Source organism: Mus pahari, chromosome 16 (genome assembly GCF_900095145.1).
Source record: "Mus pahari chromosome 16, PAHARI_EIJ_v1.1, whole genome shotgun sequence".
NCBI classification, from domain to species: domain Eukaryota; kingdom Metazoa; phylum Chordata; class Mammalia; order Rodentia; family Muridae; genus Mus; species Mus pahari.
Window position 1 is genome coordinate 67,318,910 of NC_034605.1, and position 23,144 is coordinate 67,342,053.

Here is a 23,144-nt window from a genome sequence, read left to right on the forward strand (position 1 = left end):
CTTGAAAAAAAAAAGACATGCCCATAAATATACTAGAAGTCTACAGAATGCCAAATATCTAGGACTAGAAAAGAAATTTCTCCTGTCACATAATAATCAAAACACCAAATACTCAGATCAAAAGCTGTAAGGGGGAAAGGTCAAATAATATAGAAAGACAGACCTATTAGAATTACACTAGACTTCTTAACAGAGGCTCTAAAAGCCAGAAGATCTTGACAGAATCATGCAGACCCTAAAAGAACAATACAATAAAACAGTGAGAAACCACAAAAACTATACAAATGCTTGGAGACGAAACTAAGGTCATTGAAAAAAAAAAAAAAAAAAAACCTCATAAAACAAAAACAAAAGCAAAGATGAAAAGACTTGCTAGACACAAATAAAAATGATAACTTTTCTGGGATATGCCTAAGTGAGCTCTAAGAGAAATGTTTTATAGTTTGTAAGAGCAAATATTAAAAATTTAGATCATGGAGTCCTCTGGAGGAAGTCAAGATGCCCTCCGTGAGCAGCCTGCCATCCAGCGGGACCTCCATTCTCCCTGCACCTCTCCTTGCACCTTCATCAGACCTGTGAATTCTGAACCATACAGGTAAGCTTCCCTCCTCCCACTCATATCCCCTGCTTGGTGAGTTATCTGGGCATGCCAAGCTGCCCTAAGCAGTCTGCTAGCCCAGGTGAACATCCATTCTCCTGCCACCGTCTACACACTTTCATTAGACCTGTGCCTCCTGAACTATACAGTCCTATGGGTCCTGAACCATAAAGATGTACAGATCCAGAACCATATAGCCGAAGGATACCCATCAGAGGCCTGATAAATCAGGACTCTTAAGGTTACCCCTAACCCACCCAATACCTACTACAACAGGAAAATACAGGGACCAAAGCCATGAAGATAGCTAAAGGCCTTTGAAGGAACACAATCAGCAAAAGCCAGGACAATATGACACCTTCAGAATACAGCTATCCTACTACTGCATGCCCTGGATATCCTAACACAACCTAAGCACAAGAAAATGACCTTAAAGCCAATCTTATAAAGATGTTCTGACTGTTTAAAAAGGAAACAAAAGGATAACTTAAAGACACACAGGAAAATACAACCAAATAGGTAAAGGAAATAAATAAATAAAACTGTTCAAAACCTGAAAATGGAAATAGAAGCAATAAAGAAAACACAAACTGAAGGAATCCTAGGAGATGGGAAACCTAGAGATGTAAACAGGAACAACAGATGCAAGCATCACCAACAGAATTTAGAGGATGGAAGAAAGAAGCTCAGGTGTAAAAGATACAATAGAAGAAATTGTTACATCAGTTGAAGAAAATGTTAACTCTAAAAAATTCCTGACAAAAAACATCCAGAAAATCTGGCATACCATGAAAAGACCTAATCTAAGAATAATACGAATAGAAGAATGTGAAGAGTCCCAGTTCCAAGGCCCAGAAAATATTTTCAACAAAATCACAGAAGACTTTCCTAATCTAAAGAAAGAGATGCCTATCAACAGACAAAAAGCTTATAGAACATGAATTAGACTGGACCAGAAAAGAAAATCCTCCTGCCACATATAATCAAAACACAAAATCTACAGAACAAAGAAAAAATATTGAAAGTGACAAGGAGAAAAGGTCAGATAACATATGAAGGCAGACCTATTAGAATTACACCAGACTTCTCAACAGAGACTATAAAAGCTAGAAGGGCCTGGAAAGATATCTTCAACCTCAAATATAAACATAGATGCTAACCTAAACCTAATCAACATAGATGGGGAAAAAACATATTCAAGACAAATCCAAATTTAAACAATATCTATCCACAAATCTAGCACTGCAGAAAACTAGAAGGAAAAGTCAAACCAATGAAGATAACTACATCTAGGAAAACAGAGGAAATAAGTAATTCCATACCAGAAAAAACAAGGGTCTCTCTCTCTCTCTCTCTCTCTCTCTCTCTCTCTCTCTCTCTCTCTCTCTCTCTCTCTCTCTCTCTCTCTCTCTCTCTCTCTCTCTCTCTCACACACACACACACACACACAGAATACTAACATCACCAACATCAAAATAATAATAATAATAATAGTAATAATAATAATAATATCTCTCATCAATCATCGATGGACTCAATTCCCCAATAAAAAGACACAGTCTAACAGGATCTATCATTCTTCTGATAAAAGAAACACACCTCAGCAATAAAGACAAACATTACCACAGAGTAAAGGGCTAGAAAAAAGTTTACCAAGCGAACAGATCCAAGAAGCAAGCTGGAGTAACCATTCCCCAGGTGGGTATACTCAGGAGAGCCGCCACCCAATGCAAGGAGAATGGGAGGGGAGATAGGGTGAAGGACTTTGGGAAGGGTTGACTAGGAGGCAGGTACTGATCAGGATATAAAGTGAGTAATTAAAAATAATTTAGGGGCTGGTGAGATGGCTCAGCAGGTAAGAGCACCCGACTGCTCTTCCAAAAGTCCTAAGTTCAAATCCCAGCAACCACATGGTGGCTCATAACCATCCTTCACAAGATCTGACACCCTCTTCTGGAGTGTCTGAAGACAGCTACAGTGTACTTACATATAATAAATAAATAAATCTTTAAAAAAATAATTTAGATCACAACCTAATGACATACCTCAGGAAGACCAACAGAGTCAACTAACCTGGACCCTTGGGGCTCTCAGAGACTAAACCACCAACCAAAGAACATACACTGGCTGGACCTAGGCCTCCCTGAACATATGTAGCAGATGTGCAGCTTGACCTTCATGTGGATCCTGAACTGGAATGGGACTATCCCAAAAGTTGTTGCCTACTAGTTGGGCTGCCTTGTTTGGCCTCAGTGGGAGAGAAAGCACTTAACAGAAACTTAAAGTACCATGGTTGGGGGGGATATCCAGGGAGGTCCCCATCTGCTTAGAGGAGAAGCAGGGAGATGTGGCAAGGATTGTGGGAGTAGGTGAATGGGAGGGTGCAGTGAGTAAAATGTAAAGTAAGTTAAAAAACAAAACAAAACAAAACAAAAAGAAACAATTTAAAATAAAAAAATAAGGCAAACTAAAATGCAGTAGACAACAAGAAACAACAAAATTAGGACAGGAACTAATAAAGACTGTGTGTGTGTGTGGTGTGGTGTGTGTACATATAATTTAATAAAAAAGAGTAGTTCTTTGAAAAGAGATATAATACTGGCAAATTCTAGTTAAATGAATGAAAAGAAAGAATAGACAAAAATTACTAAGAATTGAGATGAAAAGGCATGTTGCAATAGACTATAATGAACTATAAGGGGTTTTCAGGAACTTAAAAAAATTACATTTCAATTAGCTGAAACAAATCTAGAAAAAAAATGTGGATAAATTCCTAAAAACATGTAATCTCCCAAAATTAAATCGTGTATGGGGAGATACAGGTCATGAAAACAAAAGGGGACCATGAGGGGTTAAAGAGGTTTTAAAGGAGATCAAAGACCAAAGGGCTAGTGAAGGAAGAAAGGAGATTAACATAAGGTACTGAAGGAAAAAGATTAATAGCAATGAGATATATATGGAAAACATTACTTTTATACTGGCTAGTTTTATCTCAACTTAACACAGCTAGAATCATCAGAAAGGAGGGAGCCTTAACTGAGAAAATGCCTCCATTAAGATCAGGATGCAGGTAAGTCTGTAAGGAAGGCATTTTCTTAATTAGTGATTTTTCATAGAGGGTCCAAACATTATGGGTGATGCTACCCCTGGGCTGGTTATCCTGGATTCTATAAGAAAGCAGGTTGAGCAAGCTATGAGGTGCAAGCCAGGACTTTGTATGCTGATTTGAAATAGTTGAATGAAAAAACTAAGTAACAACAAAATAAAAATAGGGCCCCTGTTAAAAGGTCAGAACGTCCCCAAGATGTTAACTACTTGGAGAATTTTGAAGTTTATAAATTTAGAATTTTGGTATTCTTTCTTCAGTTTTCATTCTTCACTGTTCTCTGGTGTATACAAACATATACATGTATGTATGCACATAAACAAAATAGTAATAATGAAATATGAAATATTCTCTAAAAATTCATGCCAAAGTCTTCTATAAGACTAACTGGCTAATGTCCACTCTTTAAACTTCTGTATTTTCAAAACTTAACTATGAGACAAAAATTGAATGTATGAAAAGGACCTTTCTGCTATGGCAAAATAATGACACACAGAGAGAACTATTAGTGCTTTTGTTTGTTGTTTGTTTTGTTTATTTGAGAGACAGGATTTCTTTGTACAGCTCTGGCTGTCCTGGAACTCTGTTCATCAGGCTAGCCTTAAACTCAGAGTCTACCTGATTCTGCCTCCCCAATGGCATATACCACTACATCTGGCCTATTAGTTATTTTTTAAAATAACTAAAGACAACTGAAAATTTCAAAGACATTTAAAACTTACCCTAGGTGTTATTAAACAATTCTTAAAATCTGTACCATCTCACACCCTACCCTTGATCCCCACATCTCTTCTTTGGTACTTGTTTGATGATATATGCATACATCAAACATCTTAGTTCTTATCAAATATATATGTGGCTAGAGAGATGGCTCAACAGTTAGGAGCACTGCTGCACTTCCAAAGAACCCAGGTTCAATTCTGAGTACCTACATGGTAACTCACAACCACCTGTAATACCAGTTTCAGAGGATGTGCTGTGTCTCTCACACTAGGCATGTCTCCAGAAGTAGGCATGCAAGAGGTTCATAGATATGCATACAATCAAGAGTCATATATATATATATATATATATATATATATATATATATATATAAACATTTTTAAAAGAAACAAGTTTTTAAAAGGAAATTCAATATTTGATTTAAAGAAATGGCTGTAGAGAAGTTATCAAAACCAGGCATATGTTCATTTTACATTCATCATTATAAAGCACTTACCAATTTTCTATTTATTAGTTCCTTAAATCAAAAGCCATTGACATCCAAATAAAGAAACAATTTCAACAATGCCTTGTATTTCATATACACCATGTCTAAAGGTCCAGTAGTACTTACAGTCAACATTGGAGTTGTTAACAGGCCCCACGCAAAGAATTCAAAGAAGATGACAATAGCAGCATGGTAAACACTTGGCTGACCAAAACCTTGTAGCTGAAAAGGAAAGAAAGCCATTAAAAAACAATAATAAACATGAGAAATTATCATCAAAGGCGTGAAGAAAATATACAAACTTTGGACCACCTCTATTACTTAAAATAAAACCACACTGGGGACCAGGATACAGCTATGTATTGGTTATTTTTCATCATTGTGATAAAAGCCATGACCAAAAGCAACTTATGAAAGAGTTTATTTTAGGTTACAGTTGCATAGAGTCTATAATGGCAGAAGTTGGGGGGTAGGGAGGGAAGCATGAAGAAGGCAGCTGAAGCAGATGGCTGAGAGATTACTGCAGAGAGACTACCAGGACACTTCTCATCTGTGGTGGTTTGAATGTGCTTGACCCATGGGAAGTGGCACTATTAGGGGGTGTGGCCTTGTTGGAGGAACTGCTTCAGCAGGCTCCTAGTACTCAAGCTTAGCTCAGTGTGGAGGAGACAGCCTCTTCCTGGCTGCCTGCAAAAACCAGTCTTCTCCTGGCTACCTTCATATTAAGATGTAGAATTCTCAGTTCCTCCAGCATCATGTCTACCTGCATGCTGCCATGCTTCTCATAATGAACCTCTGAAACTGTAAGCCAGCCGTAACCAAATGTTTCCCTTTATAGGAGTTGCCTTGGTCATGATGTTTTTTCACAGCAACTGAAACCCCAACTAAGACATCACTCAAAACACCACTATTCCACACTCTGGCAGCCCCACAGGATCACAGCCATTATCATAATGCAAAATACACTTAGTCCAACTACAAAAGTCCAGTATTCTTTAACAGTTTCAACACCATTTAAAAGTCCAAAGTCAAAACCAGGTTGGTGTCACACCTTTAATTCCATCACTGGGGAGACAGAAGCAGGCAGATCTCTGGGGTTAGTGTAAGGCCAACCTGGTCTACAAAGAGAGTTCCAGAGCAGCCAGGACTACAGAGAGAAGCTCTGTCTTGAAAAACAAACAAGCATAACAAAAATTCAAAGTCTCCTTTGATACTAAAGGTAATTTCTTAACTGACTCCTTATAAAATAGAAAGGCAAATTACACACTTCTAACATACAATGGCATAGAACATACATTTCAATTCCTTCCAACAGAGAGGACCAAAGCAAGATCCAAACCCACCAAAGGAAACACAACCACATCCTATAGCTCCATGTCCATTAACAGAAACTTTTGTTTCAAGGAGTTTGGCTTAGCCCCTCTAGTTTTGCTGCCTGCAATCTCTTTAAGACTGGTCTTAAGGCTCCATCATCTCCAATAGCTCAGTGTCTCCACTGTAACTCAGGCTTCCTGCACAGCTTTACTCAATGGCCTCTCTGGGCATCCTGGCCTCTTACAGACTTCCTGCAGCAATTCCTACATATTGCCTGGCCTCAGTAGTTCTCTGTAGTCATGGAGGAAGAACCCAAAATGACCTCACTCTGTTATCTTTCATACTTCCAAAGCCAGTACAGTGTGACTGATACAGCTATAATCCTGCTAATTCTACTACTGGTTTAGAATGAACCCTTCTTTCCCTTTGACTAAATTAGCTACAAGTTTTGTTCACTTGAAACAACTGCTTTTCAGGAGTAAAACAAATCAAACAAAACAAAACCCTAAGGCAATGGTTCTAAACTTGTAGGTCACAACCCTTTAGGGAAGGGAGAACACTTTCATAGATGTTTATATTATGATTCATAATAGTAACAAAATTACGGTTATGGAGTAGCAATGAAAATAATTTTATATGGGCTGGAGAGATGGCTCAGTGGTTAAGAACACTGACTGCTCTTCNAAAGGTCCTGAGTTCAAATCCCAGCAACCACATACCATCCACAATGAGATCTGATGTTCTCTTCTGGTGTGTCTGAAGACAGCTACACTGTACTTAGATATAATAATAAATAAATCTTTAAAAAAATAATTTTATGGTTGGAGATCACCACAACATGAGGAACTGTTTTAAGGGGTTGCAGCTTTAAGGATTAGAACCACTGCCCTAGGGCTTTTCCTTTCAGAAATTGGAAGCTTATGTGTGAGGTGGGGTGGGAGGTGTATTGCCCTCAGGGCACCCTTCTCATTGTTCCAAGGAGAGCAGAAGGCCTCTCCTTAATGGTTCTAATCTCTTAATTTTTACACCTTCAGCACAAACCTTTGCTATAAGGTTAGGCTTCCTAGTGCTCCTTTTCAACTTCCTATCCCTAGTTCCTCTTTACACAATTATTTTCTTAAGGATTTCTAATAAATTTATGACTTGTTTCAATTTATCATCTAGCTCCCTTGAATGGAAGTACCCTCAAAAAGGTAAAATGTTCTGCTTGTTATCTTCTCTGATCCATCCCAAGCAGTTATTCTGTAAAGGTCAGTAGTATAAACTGAAGATATGACCACTTCATAATAAGGCTTAGAGGAAAGGTGGTATGAGCTAAAGAATAGCTATGAAGTTTAATCCTAATAGGAGATAAATCTTAGTAGAACTATCAATATATGCATGCACTGGCTGTAACCACCTGGTACCACCTGGTCTCTTAGATAACTTAAGCACATAGACAAGAATTTGTTCAAGAATAAAAAATCTGTTTCTTCTATAGGACATTGACCACCAAAGTGTCCTGATACTTTTTTGTATCTCTAGTTTGTTATGTTCCTAAGTGGAATAGTGGGCCTTTTCTATGGAATAGAGAGACAAAGCAGCTTTAGAAGTAGCATTCAATAAAGGACCAGTATTGTCAGCCACATAGAAGCTTGGTCATTATGCAAGTGATATTAACTGTGCAGTTGCTTCTTTTATTAACTCTAGGTTTACAGAAAAACATCATTATAGCAACTCACTTATAAATTTGTCTAGATATGATAATGTGAATAACTTATACTTGATACTTCCTATAGTATATTACCTTAAGCCTGTCACACCACTGGGGATTACAGAGACCTGACCAAGATGCTCACTAATATCTGTTTTGTCCAGTGTCACAGAGATCACTGAACTTCTGAGGCAGCTAATGTTTGTCTTAAAGATCATTCCTTCAGAGCTAGAGAAAGTACCCAAGGAGCTGAAGGGGTTTGCAGCCCCATCAATATGAACTAACCAGTACTCCCAGAGCTTCTTGGGACTAAACCACCAATCAAAGAAAACACATGGTGGGACTTGTGGCTCTAGTTGCATATGTAGCAGAGGATGGCCTAGTTGGTCATCAATGGGAGGAGAGGTCCTAGGTTCTGTGAAGGTTCTATGCCCCAGTATCCAGGAATGGGAGTGGGTGAGTTGGGGAGCAAGGGGGGTGAGGAGGGGATAGGGGATTTTTGGAGGGGAAACTGGGAAAGGGGATAACATTTGAAATGTAAATAAGGAAAATAATTAAAAAAAAAAAAAAAAAAAAAAAGACCATTCCTTCCAAGGGCTCTCAGCAAGAAGCTTAGGGGAGGAGGAGGGGTTAAAGGGAACAGAAAACTACACTGTCTTATCCAGCTATCACATGCAGCTTCAAGTGTTTTGTTTTTCTCTCAACCTGAGATTCTGCTTTATGAAGTTCATTAAAATGCAGACATGTGGCTGCAATGCTGATTGAATATAAAAACAGATACACTGTAGTGGTGCACACCTGTAATCCTAGTACTTGGGAAGCTGAGACAGTAGAATTGTAAGTTTGAGGCCAGCTTAGGCCACCATGCTATTTCTAACACTTTGAAAAACAAAAAACCCTACCTTATTGTTTATTACCATTGTACACTTATAAATTATCAATTAGAAATTATTTATGTTAAAAAAATCTCTTCTAAAATGTTACCAAATATTTTGTATTTTTAATATAATATCTACCAATATTTTTAGAATTTCATACATGCTTACAATGTATTTTGAGATTTACCCCTTAACTCTTTCCAGATCCACCCCAAGTCCTGTACTGTTTCCAACTCTGTGTCCTTTATTTTAATTTTTGTTTGTTTGGGGGTGTGGTATTCAGCTTGTGCTTTCACATCACAGTTCATCATCAAAGGAAATCAGTAAGGAACTCAAACAGGGCAGGAAACTAGAGGCAGGAGCCAATGCAGTGGGCCTGGAGGTATGCTGCTTACTGGCTTGCTCCTCATGGTTGCTCAGCCTGCTTTCTTATAGAACCTAGGACCAAGAGCACAGGGATGATTTCAGCCACAATGCACTGGAACCCCCCCCCCCAATCAATCACTAATTAGGCATGCTCTATAGACTTTCCCACAGCTGAATCTTACGGAGGCATTTTCTCATTTGAGGCTCCCTCCACTCTGATGACTCTAGTTGTGTCAACTTGACATAAAACTAGCAAATATGACTTATCCCTTGTCAACTTGGCACACAAACACATCACTTTTCGATTAGAGCCTTTCCTTTCTTATTTATCCCTATGGTGGCACATTAATGTTAATATTTATGAAACATAAATAACTTTAAATTTTTACAAATTCAAACACATTAAAAGTTCAGTCTTTTTAAAATATCCAATCTCTTTAAACATACAAAAAGTTTTAAAAGTTAAAAGTCTTTCAATTGTAGGTTCCTGTACAAAAGTCAAAATTAAGTTAAAAATACTTTCTTAAAGAAAGAAGAATCAGGACACAGTCACAATCTGAATTAAGCACATAGTCTAACAATGTAGATCTGATGCATCCAATTATCTGGGATTCACTGGGCTCCTCCAAGGGGCTTGGGTCATTTCTCCAGCTCTACCCTCTGCAGCACACAATTTGTCTTTTAGGTCCTGGCTGGTTTCACACCAGTGCTGATGCTGTTCTCGAGGTAATTCCAGTGTACTGGCATCTCCAAAACCTCAGGGCAGGGGGCTCTTGCAGCAACTGAACTGCACTTTGACAAGTAGCCGCTCCTTGGCTATTTTCAAGGACTCCAGTCCTGCCACACAGTGCCAAGCCTCAGCTGCTCTTTAAGACACCTTCATACCTTCAAAACAAGCATCATCTAAGTAACTCCCAAGCCTGGCTGCCAACACAAGGTACAGCCTTGGCCATATCATGTCTGGAATAAAGCTCTGTGTGCTAACTCTCAGAAACACTTCCCATAAGATTTCACATCAGTGACACTCTTCCTCCTCCTCTTCCTCCTCCTTTTTGCTTTGTTGACCAGGCTGGCCTCAAACTCACAGGGATTCACCTACTTCTCCCTCTAGAGTTCTGGAATTAAAAGCATGTACCACCATAGTCCAGCTGCTGCTCTCTTTTCTTTTTTTCCAACTTAATATTTTTATTGATTATTTGGGTATTTTATATAATGTACCCCGATCAAATTTGCTTCCCATTCCTCCCTGTGACATTTGCAAAAAAAGAAAAAAGAAAAACAAAACAAAACAAAACAAACCCCAAGTTCAATTTGCATTGCCTATATACTTAACAAAGCATAACCAAACTCCCAGTGGGCAGCCACTTAAAGATAACTGAGTCCCACGTACCACCACCACCTCAAGCTATCACTTGTGAAGAGCTACATTTCATCACTTTTACCACAAGTTTTAAGGACTCACTTCAATGGCTTCCTTTCTAGACTGTTTATTGGGGGGGAGGGGGTTCTGGGGAGATGAGTTTACCACAGAAGCCTTCAATGTTTCTCATTCTCAATTATGAGTTTGCAGTCATTGATACTACTGCAAAAGAAGCTTTCCTGGCCATAACAGCCAGTGGCCGCATAGATCATGAAGTTCCCCATGGTTTGCGGAGGCAGCACAGACATGGACCTCAACATGACATTCTGCAGCAGCATGGACCACAAACAGCAACACAGCTCATGGCTGAAGTTGGCCACAGACACCAACATAGCACTCTGCAGAATCATGAACCATAGACATCAACATGCCTCCTACAGCAACAGGAATCACAAACACCAACATGAACCCCAGCAGCAGCATGGACCACCAGACTACCAGGCCACCGACACCAGGATGACCATGAACATCAAGGAGTCCCAATTCTGAAAATGAATCATTTTCCATCTTGGATATCGTACTTTTGCTCAGAGCTAGGGTAATTGTACACTGAGCAGTGTGTTAGGGGGCAGAGCCTGCACTAGCTCCAAGCTGCTAAAAACTACCCAACAACAATGTGCAGCCATACTCCCATACCTGTTGCCTCCTAGCCATGGATCTTGTTTCTACCTCTCTCCCCTGTTCCATTCCACCTTACCCACCTCTCCAATGCACTTCAATTTATTAAAGTGGCATTGCAAACTGCTGTGTGTGACACAGTATAATTTTTTTTTCCCCAAACAACTTTACATGCAAATACTATGGGTCTGGTTCAAAGTTTCTGGTTTCTGAAGCACTCCTCTTGGATATCCTGATGTTGCCCAGAGTCAGGGTAGGGCATCCTGTGGCTGGGCAGGGCATGTGGGCGCAAGATCAACAGAGTTCCCAAATCACTTGGCACAACTCTCTGTGCTTGTAAGAAACAAGTAGCACCACAGCCCAGAGCTCTCCTCCCCCAAGCAGGGCGAGCAGTGTGAACTGCAGCAGCAGCAACAGCAGCTCCATGCTGTGAGCCAGCCCACTGGTCCTAGCTTGAACCTACTCAGAAACAATATTCTCCTTTTTGTAAGTCTTTTTATTTAAAAAAAGAAAAAAAAGTACTGCAAATATGATTACAAGTGTGGAGCCAACCACTGGAGTGTGGTCAACCTACCAGATGACATACTCAAAAGAAAATAGACTCTCCAATTAACCAGTCATATCAATTGAACCTGACCTGGGGCTGCATCTCTGGTTCAATTGTCTCCTCGTACTACTTTTCCTTGTGCCCTCAAATCTTTGTTAACCTTCCACTCACTGATCTTTCTACACTTACCCAATACTGCACTGAAAAGCTTAAAAATAACTTAAAAATCACTGCCATTTGTGGCTCTTTTCACAATATAACACTGTGGCTTACTTCTAAGGCTGAAAATGTATGCAGCTCAGTGGCAGAGCAAATGTTTAGTCTGGAGTGAGACCTTTGCTTGAGCCACCAGCACAACTTAAAACAAAAAGTAAACTGTGGAAGTCTGTTACCGCTACTTCCTGTTCTTCCTGTTGCTCAGCAACCTGTTCTGAAGAGAAATAACACAGACTTGTGAACTTAAACATTTTGAGTTCCCATGTGGGAAAATGTCTTCTATCCACAGGAAGGTAAGAATATAGAAGACTTTTTCCATTAAAGCTTACATCAGCAACCATCAAGCTGCCACACTTTGGAGATGATGAGCTATGATGGCTTACTCCTATCAAACTTCCAGAAAATGTAGAAACACAAGGAACCCAAGTAAAAGGAGCAGAATCTCAGATTGATATCCCAAAGAACTACCAACAAAAGAGGTTGACTTAAGCAGCTAAGTAATAGCACAGTTTGTGCAGCAATTATTAACTACTATAATCCTATCTGTCCTCATGCTAAAGATGAAACTTTTAAGACTTTTCATGAGACCTTTTTTTTAAAGATTTATTTATTTATTTATTTATTTATTTATTTATTTATTTATTTATTATAAGTACACTGTAGCTGTCTTCAGACACTCCAGAAGAGGGTGTCAGATCTTGTGACAGATGGTTGTGAGTCACCATGTGGTTGCTGGGATTTGAACTCAGGACCTTCTGAAGAACAGTCAGTGCTCTTAACTGCTTAGCCATCTCTCCAACCCTGAGGTTTCTTTTATAGCTGTTTAATTTCATCTCTTACAAATACATAAACCAGCAGAACGGGCACTCTAGACCCCCTCCCACACCCAGAGACAGCTTGACTCCCAGGAGCTCCCACAAAACCAGGCTCACAGGATGGAAAGCCCTGCCCCAATACTTGGCCTAATTGGACCCCCACAGGGCCCAGCGGAGGCAGGTCCTATTCACCCTGCCCTGCCAGAGACACATCTTCCTTACAGCCTACAACTCAGCTCTAAGAAAACCCCCTCCCATACCCTGAGACATCTTGACTCACAGAAGTTCCTTCACAACTAGGCTTACAGGCTCACAGGAGGTACAGAATCCAGTCACAGACAGCAAAAACAGGTAACACCTGAAATAACTAGATGGCGAGAAGCAAGCTCAAGAACATATGCAGCAGAAACCGATGTCACTTTGCACCATCAGAACCCAGTTCTCGAAAGTCCTGGATACCCCAACACACCTGAAAACTAAGACTCTGACCTAAAACCCCATCTCATGAAGATGACAGAGGACACAAATAACTCCCTTAAAGAAATACAGGAGAACACAGGTAAGCAGATAACACATTAAATCCCTTAAAAAAAAAATACAGGAAAACACAATCAAACAGGTGAAGGAATTGAACAAAACCTTCCAGGATCTAAAAATGGAAATAGAAACAATAAAGAAATCACAAAGGGAGGCAACCCAGGAGATGGAAAAGCTAGCAAAATGATCAAGAGTTACAGGTCACACCTATTCCAACAAGGCCACACCTCCAAATGGTGCCACTCCCTGGTGCAAGAATATACAAACCATCACATACCCCCAAAAACACACTTTTGTCCTTTGGGCTACTCATCTTCAAAAGCAACTGAGATTAAAGGAAAGGAAGACTCTATGATTAAAAAATATAAAAAAGCATCCATTTGACCCCACTGCTTCAGAACATAAACCACACATAAAAATAACCAAGCACATCTATGTAATTGGTGGACCATAAGGGGTTTTGCTTGTTTTTAAGCAGCAAATCATTTTGTTCAAACAAACAGAACTTCAGAAATCATTTTATTTAAAAAGCAGGTCTCAGTGGTTCCCAATTGCCTTATTCTCAGGTATGAAAGCTATAGTGGGGTATAAGGGTTAAGGGGTGGTGGAGGCAGGAGAGTTAGAGGAACATGTGTAGCTTGGATGAGATCACTATGGGTAGGTAAAAATGAGTGATTCTCATGACCAGTATGAGTATGCTACATCACTGAGCTCACTAGGAGGAATACCTACTTCAAAAGACTGAGTCTTACTCGAAAGAGCTCCACAGGTTCATGCATAAGCCTATAGCATGTCAGTTAATATAAATTTGAGTCCTGATTAGAAGTAAAACTAAACAGCAGTCTGGGAAAAAAAAAAAAAAAACAAGTTTGAACTCATCTACAAAATGTAAGATTACCTGTTAATTCGTAGTTGGGGAAATTAAAAAGTCTGTGCCGTATGAACCTCAGAGAAGAAAAGCAAGAGATTTCTGGCATAGGGAATCTACATAATATAGATGATAACAGTGGCAAGCTCATGGATTGTTAATCTTGGCATCTTTATCTTTAATCTTTATGAATCCTAAAATCTTAGGAGTCTTTCATTTTCTTTGCAAAAAATCCATTTCTACATTTCTAAGAAAAAAGAAAGGGAGGGAGAGTAGTGAGAAAACTAGGGGCTTTGGGTATCCATAGTATTCCCTTTATAAATTAAGTGGCATGGTATTCCCTCCTGATTCTGGTGATATAGGACAGGAATTCCCTCAGGGTGGTAGGATCACCTCACTCTTAGGGAAATATTCACCAAATACTATTAATGTGAAAGAGAATTATCCAGTTCAGGATTCTCCAAATATGACTATTCTATATATATTTAAAAACGTAGAATGAAGGAGTATTACTAAGTATGTTAGAGTTCTCAGCAAAATTGGGGAGCACCTGCAAGTTGTGGTGCAAACAACTTCAAAGAAAATTTAGTGACAATGAAAAAGTAGAATGCAGAGAAGAATGAAGGTTTATAGAAGGAATGAGAGTGACTTCATTTGTACTTCCTTATTTCCATGCTGCTGGTGCTGAAATGCCTTGTTTGCAAAATCCCAGCCAATGTTATGATGGTTATTAGTACAAATTCTTCAGGTCTACAGAGGGCCAACACGAGAACAGAACACTGCAGAATCTGACCTGCTTTCCACCTACTTTAAGTTTGAGTAGAAGCAATTTTTTAGCTCAAAGCATATTCATGTTAACATACCACCTGGTTGGAGGTGGGGTAGCTAAGCCAAGTACCATAATATGCTGTTTAGGTTTTGTTTTTGTAAACTTGACACAAGCTAAGTTCGTCTGGGAAGAGGGAACCTCAACTGAAAAAATGCCTCCATAAAACTGGTCTGTAGGCAACTAAGTCTATAGGGCATTTTCTTGATTGATGATTGATGTGGGAGGTCACAGCCCGCCAGGGATGGTGCCACACTGAGCAAGGAGTCCGAGGCTATATAAAAATTCAAACTTAGCAAAACACGGAGACAAGTTCAACAGGCAGCATTACTCATAGTCAGTGCCTCAGTTCTTATAGCCTGCTGGAGTTTCTGCCTTCCCACAATGATGGACTGTGATTGAGATGTGTAAGCTAAATACATCTTTTTGTTCCTGAATGAGAATGACCCCACAGGCTCATATATTTGAACAACTGGTCCCAGTTGGTGGAATTGTTTGGGAAGGATTAGGAGGTATGCTCTTGTTGGAGGTGTGTCACGGGGGGGGGGGGGAGCAGACTGATGTTTCAAATTCTATGCCATTCCCAGTGTCTCTTGGCCTCCTACTTTTGGATGGCTTTTTAGCAGTTCCTGTTACCATGCCTCTGCTCTACTATCATGGACTCTAACCCTCTAAAACCATAAGCTCAGTTAAATAATTTTTTATTATTTTATAAAAATATAAACTTTAGAGAAAGAGGGTGGGAAAAAATAAAAAAATATATAAACATTATTTTATAAGCTACTTTGGTCATGGTATTTTGTTAATGCAAAAGAAAACTGAGACATTTCCCAAGTTGTTTTTTGTCATAGTGTTTATCACAGCAATAGAATCTGTAACTGGAACATATAACAAAGTTATTCAACATGGAAGTTTCTCCCAGACCTGTTTTCTATAGATGCTCAAACTAGGCAAGTACTGTAACCAACCTGGAGAGAACAAATATATTCTAAGAGACAGTTTGCCCCCTCCTTTTGGCTGTTGAAACAATGGTCCGCAAGGAATCAGAATGTCTATACAAGTATCTTTTGGGGGGGGGGGGAGGGATGATAAAGTATGTTCCCAACCAGAGGAGGAACTTCTCACCCAGGAAGGTATTGCACACATTTATGACTGGTTAGACCATGTAGGAATACTGGAAATTAGACAATGATGGATCACTAAAAGGCAAGACTATACCTTAACAGAGACTGCTTTGTTTATAGATAACTTTTGCCTTCTATTTAAACTTAAATGTCATGTCACAAGACCTCTTTATTGGCTCATCTTCCCAATGTAGCCACAATGTTCTAAGTTTTCTTTTGTTGTTCCGAGAGAAGGCTTCACATTAAGTACTAGTAGGCCTCAAGCTGGCCAAATATGAATTTAAAGTCCTGTTTCTCTAGCTTTAACCTCTGAACTTGAGTGTTTCTGTCTTCCTATTTTAGGATTGAACATAGATCCTCTGGTATGCTAGGCTGGCACTCTATAAATGGAGTCACATATATCCACAGCACACCAACCCAGTCACATCAAATGAATCTCCTTTCTCTGTTCTGTGTTAATACTCATATCTTTAATTGGACTACTAAGGACCTATTTATTTATGCCATTTATTTTATGTCTAACAATTCAACTAATGCATATGGTCTCTATAATACCTACATTTCAAGTGGATTAGCTTTGAAAGACCACTGACATTCCTTGGTTTTGTTCCAAATTGCAGCATTCTGTTGGCAAAGTCATTAAAATATTGAACTTCAGGTTTCCAATTAAAAAGAAGAAAGGACATTTAGGAGGTCAGAAAAATTCCAGAACTGAGGTAAAGTACTGATACCGTGCTTCCAATATTAAATTCTAACAAAAAATAGTACTCTGTGTTAAAAGCAATTATCTACAATTTATAGATGAGAAAACTCAGATATAAACAATAAATGACCTGGCATTTAATCAAAATGGTCACACATCTCCAGTGTGTGTTCCTATCCGTTATAATATGCTGCTTTCCTTATACAAACAGAATCAGCATATAAAAGTGGCAGGCAGCCTGCACCCCAGAAATCTGAGCAAGAACTGACAGGAATCAACATTAGCCAGCCAGTTTCTCAAGTAAAACAAAATTCAGATCTACACTTAGCATCCATCCTTGTTTCCTACACAAGTGTGGCTTGGCTGCTGTGTAAGATCCCAATGGTGCTTTTATCCCTTTCTCAATATACTTTTGGGTTACACTGTGTGAAGTTGTGTTTCTGTCCTTCCTCACCTACCTAAGGCATTCTCTGGTTGGCTTTAATAAATATCTGATGGCCAATTAGCTGGGCAGTAAGTAGAAGGTGGGATTTCCTGGGAGGGAGAAAGGAACTCTAGGAGGAAGAGGAAGAAAGCCTTTTCACCAGGAGACATAGGAAACAGCCATGATCAAAGGCCTGGAAGTTATAGCCACCCATGTGGCTGGATGGGGCTAAGTAGTTGAGTTAACTTAGATGAGCTAGTTGAGAATCTGCCTAGCTAAGGCCTAAGACTTTGAAATATTAAATTAACAAGTCTCCGTGAGGTAATTTGGGAAAATACTGGTTAAGGAATAATTGCTGCCATATTAATTTCCAGCATTAATTAATATATACAAAATTTTAATAAATCGTTTAATCTACATAACCTGAAAAGTTCAGAGAATTAGGGTGTTGACTTTTCTCAGTCTGATTTATCTGTTGGGAAAAGACTGTTGCTCCAAACGTGATCCCTAACTTTAAGATCAAAGAACACGTTAAATACCAATCCCTGCCAGAATGGAAGACAAGAGAGACGCTGTCATCTAGCCTGGCTCCTGATCTAACATGCAGTCACCAGCTATTTGTCCTCCATGGCTCAGCCCACTTTCTTTCTTTACAGGGAAGTCAACACTAAAGAACAGATGGCATGGCCACTTCAATAAATGCATTTTATGAGATAAAAGGTTATTACTTTTTAAGGGCATAGAGAGGATACAAATGTGTTACTAGTACCAGAAAAATGTTTCAGTCCCTTGAGAAAGCTATATTAATTATTTAAGGGAAAAAAAACTATCCTCAAAAATCTAAATTCAATTTGATTGCCAGTTTTGTAATATAAAATAAAAGTTAGCTATGGAAAATAAAGTTCTATAAATCTGTTGTAAGCCAGTTACCTATAGATAATATATTTATTATAGAGCCAATCTTCTATAATTTGTAACTTCCACATCCATTAACAGACTCAAATAACTATAAATTGAAAAGATTCAGAGATAACTAGAAATTCAGAAACTGTTCTCATCATTATTCCCTAAGTAATAAGATAACAGCAATGATTTATATAGCATTTATATTGTATTGCATATTATAAGTTATCCAGAGGTGGTGTATAGTTCTTGGCCTGACAAACTGTTAAACAATTAATACAACAAAAAAGGGGGGTATAAAATCAAATAATTATTGAGAATAAATCATAAATAAATTCATTTTAATATAATTATTTGATATATATAACTACTAAAGATGAAAGAAGTTTAGTACTAACAAGATGAATATGCTTTATATTTAAAGAATTAAATACTGTCTAAAGATCTGATACTCCATCACACATAGTTGATTTGTATTTAGACTTTATAGCTGTCTAAACTGACACTGATAAACTTTTTACCTGAGTGCTGAGAAATGTCAGGTCTGCATGATGGGGCAGCAAGCACTTTTTCCTACTGAGTCATCTCAAAAGAATCAAATGTCACTAGAATAGTACTGATTGTATGAATCTCTCTTTTTTTTTTTAAGATTTATTTATTTATTATATGTAAGTACACTGTTGCTGTCTTCAGACACTCCAGAAGAGGGTGTCAGATCTTGTTACGGATGGTTATGTGGTTGCTGGGATTTGAACTCTGGACCTTCAGAAGAGCAGTCGGGTGCTCTTACCCACTGAGCCATCTCACCAGCCCAAAATATTTTATTTATTTAATACATTATTTTATTTATTTAAGTGCATTGTAGCTGTCTTCAGACATACCAGATCTCATTACAGATGGTTGTGAGCCACCATGTGGGTGCTGGGATTTGAACTCAGGACCTCTGGAAGAACAGTCAGTGCTCTTAACTGTATGAATCTCTTAATCAGTGCTCTTTACTGAAATCCAAATATTGGCTTCTTGGAGTCCATTCCATAAACAAATCTTGGAATATTACACTGAACAGTCTATTTTCTTTGCAATAAATCATTAACTGTCATCAGATGCCCAAGAATAAATGGTTGCAAGACTAGAGAGATGGCTCAAGCCATTAAGAGCACTTGCTGTTCTTCCAGAGGATCCTGATCTGGTTCTAGTACCCACATGGTGGTGCACAACCATTCATCTCTCTAGTTCCAGGGAACCAATGCTTTCCTCTACCTCCACAGACACCAAGCATATATAAGGTCTACATACATACATACGTACATGCAAGCAATACACTCATAAGCATAAAATAAAATAATCAAAAAATTAAATGACTATTAAACAACTTACTTGGCTATAAAAACTATATATAACATAAAGCATATATTCAATAATTAAAATAGTCTTGATAAAACACCTGAAATTATGTATTAATTCATAGTAAGGAAGAACAGAAAGAATAAAATGTAAGCTGAACTGACAGACTCCCCTGTTTTAGACAAAGGATCTCATGGAAAAAAATGCCTGATTCCATGAATGCTTAGGTCCCTCCTATTTATCAAATGATGTCTTTTTGACAATGTTTTCCAAGTTCATATATCTTTTTGCTAATGAGGCAGAAAAAAAATTGTTGGTTAAATAAGAGTCCTGTGCCCAGGCAGTCTTCCCTATGATTAGTAGTAATACCAAAGAATCCAAAAGAACAAGTATTCCTGGGAATAACTCATTAGAATAAAATCAAATCATGGAAGTTATAGTATTTGAAAGTAATTCTGGAAAAGACTATGAAAATAAAAACTGTAAAATTTGGAAGTACTGGCATATGACACAAACACCAATGATTAAAGATATCCATTGTTTTTACACCCTCCATCAGACCCTGCACATGCTAGTTACCTCATTAACTATATGAGAAAAAAAGAAAGAAAGAAAGAAAGAAAGAAAGAAAGAAAGAAAGAAAGAAAGAAAGAAAGAAAAGAAAAGAAAAGAAAAAAAACCCAGCATTTTCATCAATCAAATGACTGGACCTACTACTCCCAAAGTTGAGGAAAGAATGGGAGTAATTTACCTTTGCCCAAAATTAGATAAGCATTAGGATCCAAAGAAAGGTAAGGGAATAAACAGAGTCTGGGTTTCTTTGAATAAATAACACCACAAAAGTTCCTGCTTTAAACACATTGGTTTTAGACTAAGGTCTGGCTCCTTTCTAAATTAGAAAATGGGAAAGAACTGAATATTTTTATCATGGTAAGGGCTCACAAATAGAATATGACCATTCAGAATCCATACATGGGCTGAGGAGATAGTTCAGTAAATACCTGACATACAAGCCAAAAGGATCTGAGTTCGTATCTAATATTCACATAAAAAGCTGGGCAAGGTGAATGTGCTGGTAACCCAAGTACTGGGAATAGGAGGAAGGGATGGGAAGAGAAGGGGTGGGATGAGAAGGGGTGGGATGAGGGCACAAAGCAGAGATAGGAGGATCCTTGAGACTCACTAACCAGCCAGTCTAGAAAAGCTGTGAGCTCCAAGTTGAAGGACATATGTTTCAAAACATAAGGTTTCAAAACATATGTGCTCCCGAACCCACACACAGTATACATAAACAGTAAATATACAAAATAAATTTAAAAGAGTAAGGTAGAAAGAAATAGAGAAAAAATACCCTACACTGACTTCTAGCTGGCACATTCCTTGGGCTTGGCTTGTCCACTAATTAGTACTGTCCATCCACTAGTGGAAGCCAAGAAGGTGAACTGGTAATTTAGTTTCATTTAAAGAAGTATAACCTATTTAATGAGAAAAACCAATTTTACAGAACTTATCCCACAAGGTAAGCTTTCTACATTAGAAAAACCTTAGTTTTGAAAAAAAATTATCCCCCTATGCTTCTTCAATACATGACCATTTAACAGATCAGGCACTGAGTGGTAAAACCCTGGTAGAATCAGGACTAAAAACCAGCTCTACTCTAGGTCTAAAACATCAAGGAAATGAGCCACAAGAACGCAGACAGAACAAAACTTTAAGGTCTGTACTTTGCAGACTTTTGTGAGTTGCAGCAATTTTGTACCTAGTAAGCCCTTACTAAAATACTATGTGGTTCTGTTTTACCTCAATTTTTTTTTGTTTGTTTTTGTTTTTCGAGACAGGGTTTCTCTGTATAGCCCTGGCTATCCTGGAACTCACTTTGTAGACCAGGTTGGCCTCAAACTCAGAAATCCGCCTGCCTCTGCCTCCCGAGTGCTGGGATTAAAGGCGTGCGCCACCACGCCCGGCTTACCTCAAAATTTTTGCATGTTTGAATTTTGACTTAAGATTTCATTCTGCATACTACTAATTCTCTACCCTCCCAACTGTACCAAAGGTGAATCCACACAATCAAATATGCACTTGTAACCACTTAGTATTCTTTAACAGAAATTAAATATGCATGCTTAAAAATGGAAAAACACCTGACTACACATATCTTTATTTAAACTTCTATTTCTCATTGAACAAACTTTCCCATAGTTGCAAGAGTTTGTACTCAATCCACTGCAACTAAGTAGATCCTTCCCCCAAAATCCTTTTTTATACTAACGACTGAAGAAATGACATTATTCCCTGTGCTTAGTTTCCAACCATTGAAAAAAAAGAAGAAAAAGTGGCACTGATAAGTCTGTACTGTGAATCCAGGTCAAGGAAAATAAGCCTTCCCTAGCTGTCAAAATCATCTCAACTTTACATGTCACTAGAGGAGATCAGGCTGAACTTTCACCCTCAGTACAGAGGTCTTTAGCTTCCTCTTAGTACACTAAGGCCTCTTCTGAAACCCAGAGGAGGAGGAAGTATCAGGCGCCTCCCACTTTGACCTCCAGCATCCCTGTAGGCTATTCCGGAGACTGAGTAAAAAGACGGTTTTAAGACAGACAGACAGACAGACAGACAGACACACACACACACACACACACACACACACACACACACACACACACACACACACACACACACACACACACACACACACACTCACACATCCACTAAGTTGCTGTGGACAAAATCTGTGCCCAGAAGATTTCTGTCAATTGACACAGAATTATATCCAAGTTATATTACTGTCTCGAGTCTGGTGGCTTTTGAGTCAATAACCAAATCTCCTAGAGGTTCGTCTGGGGAGGAGTTGATAGGAAAGCTAGCTTCTCAAAGAACCTGGCTCTCCTATAACAGCCACAATTCTAGAGTCCGAACCCAGTCAAAACTTACCCAGCTGCCGCTCGCGGCCTGAGCGCTCCCGCGCTTCTCTGGCATGGCTGACGCCTTGGGTGAGGCCACCGCCTTCCACCTCGGCTCCTCCGGCGACTCCCCGTCCGTGCTCATGCCGCCGTCCTGCCAGAGCAGGTTTGGATCGCTCCAAGACACCGGCGACGCCGCCACTGCGGCGGCGGGGCCCGAGCCTTCATGGGCTCCGCGGTCCGCAGCGGCCTGCCGCTCGGGCGGCGGCGCCAGTGGCGACACCGGCTGCTGAGGGGACGCCGGGGCTGGATCCGTGCAGGAAGCGAACAGGGCCCTCAACTATTCCGTGGTGGTCGTGAACACAGGACCCCCGACACCGGCAGAGAGTAGTTTTAAGTGGCGCCAGAACAGTCGGGAGACTGCGTCCCGCCCAGAGAACTCAGCAAATGCAGCTCCCGCCTAGAACGCCCACCCCTCTCCGGTAGCTCAGGCAAGCTCCGCCCAGACTGCGTAGCGCATCCAAACTGCGTCATCTTCTAGGGACTCCAGGCCTCTTGCTTTTTACCGAGACTGGAAGGACCCAAAGCTTTCCTGATTGGGTTAGACTGCCCGCGAATCCTAGGGCCTGTTTCCTCCTACCCCGGGGCTAGGATTCCAACTGCATGTCATCACACCTTCCCCTTTTTTTGTGGGTTTTAGGGATCTGACTTGGGTCCTTAGGTACCATAAGAAC

At 39.4% G+C, this 23,144-nt stretch overlaps 1 protein-coding gene across 1 annotated transcript in view; it reads right to left on the bottom strand.

Annotated features, from left to right (window-relative positions):
* Mfsd14b (major facilitator superfamily domain containing 14B) overlaps positions 1 to 22,901 on the bottom strand; it is a 51,697-nt gene extending 28,796 nt beyond the window's left edge. Inside the window, exons 1-2 of the mRNA XM_021215404.2 lie at positions 22,442 to 22,901; positions 5,041 to 5,136 (exon numbers count right to left, since the gene is read on the bottom strand). Coding sequence (XP_021071063.1) covers positions 5,041 to 5,136; positions 22,442 to 22,555 — 210 coding nt within the window. The 5' untranslated portion in view covers positions 22,556 to 22,901. The remainder of the gene's footprint in view (positions 1 to 5,040; positions 5,137 to 22,441) is intronic.
* Positions 22,902 to 23,144: the final 243 nt, after the last annotated feature.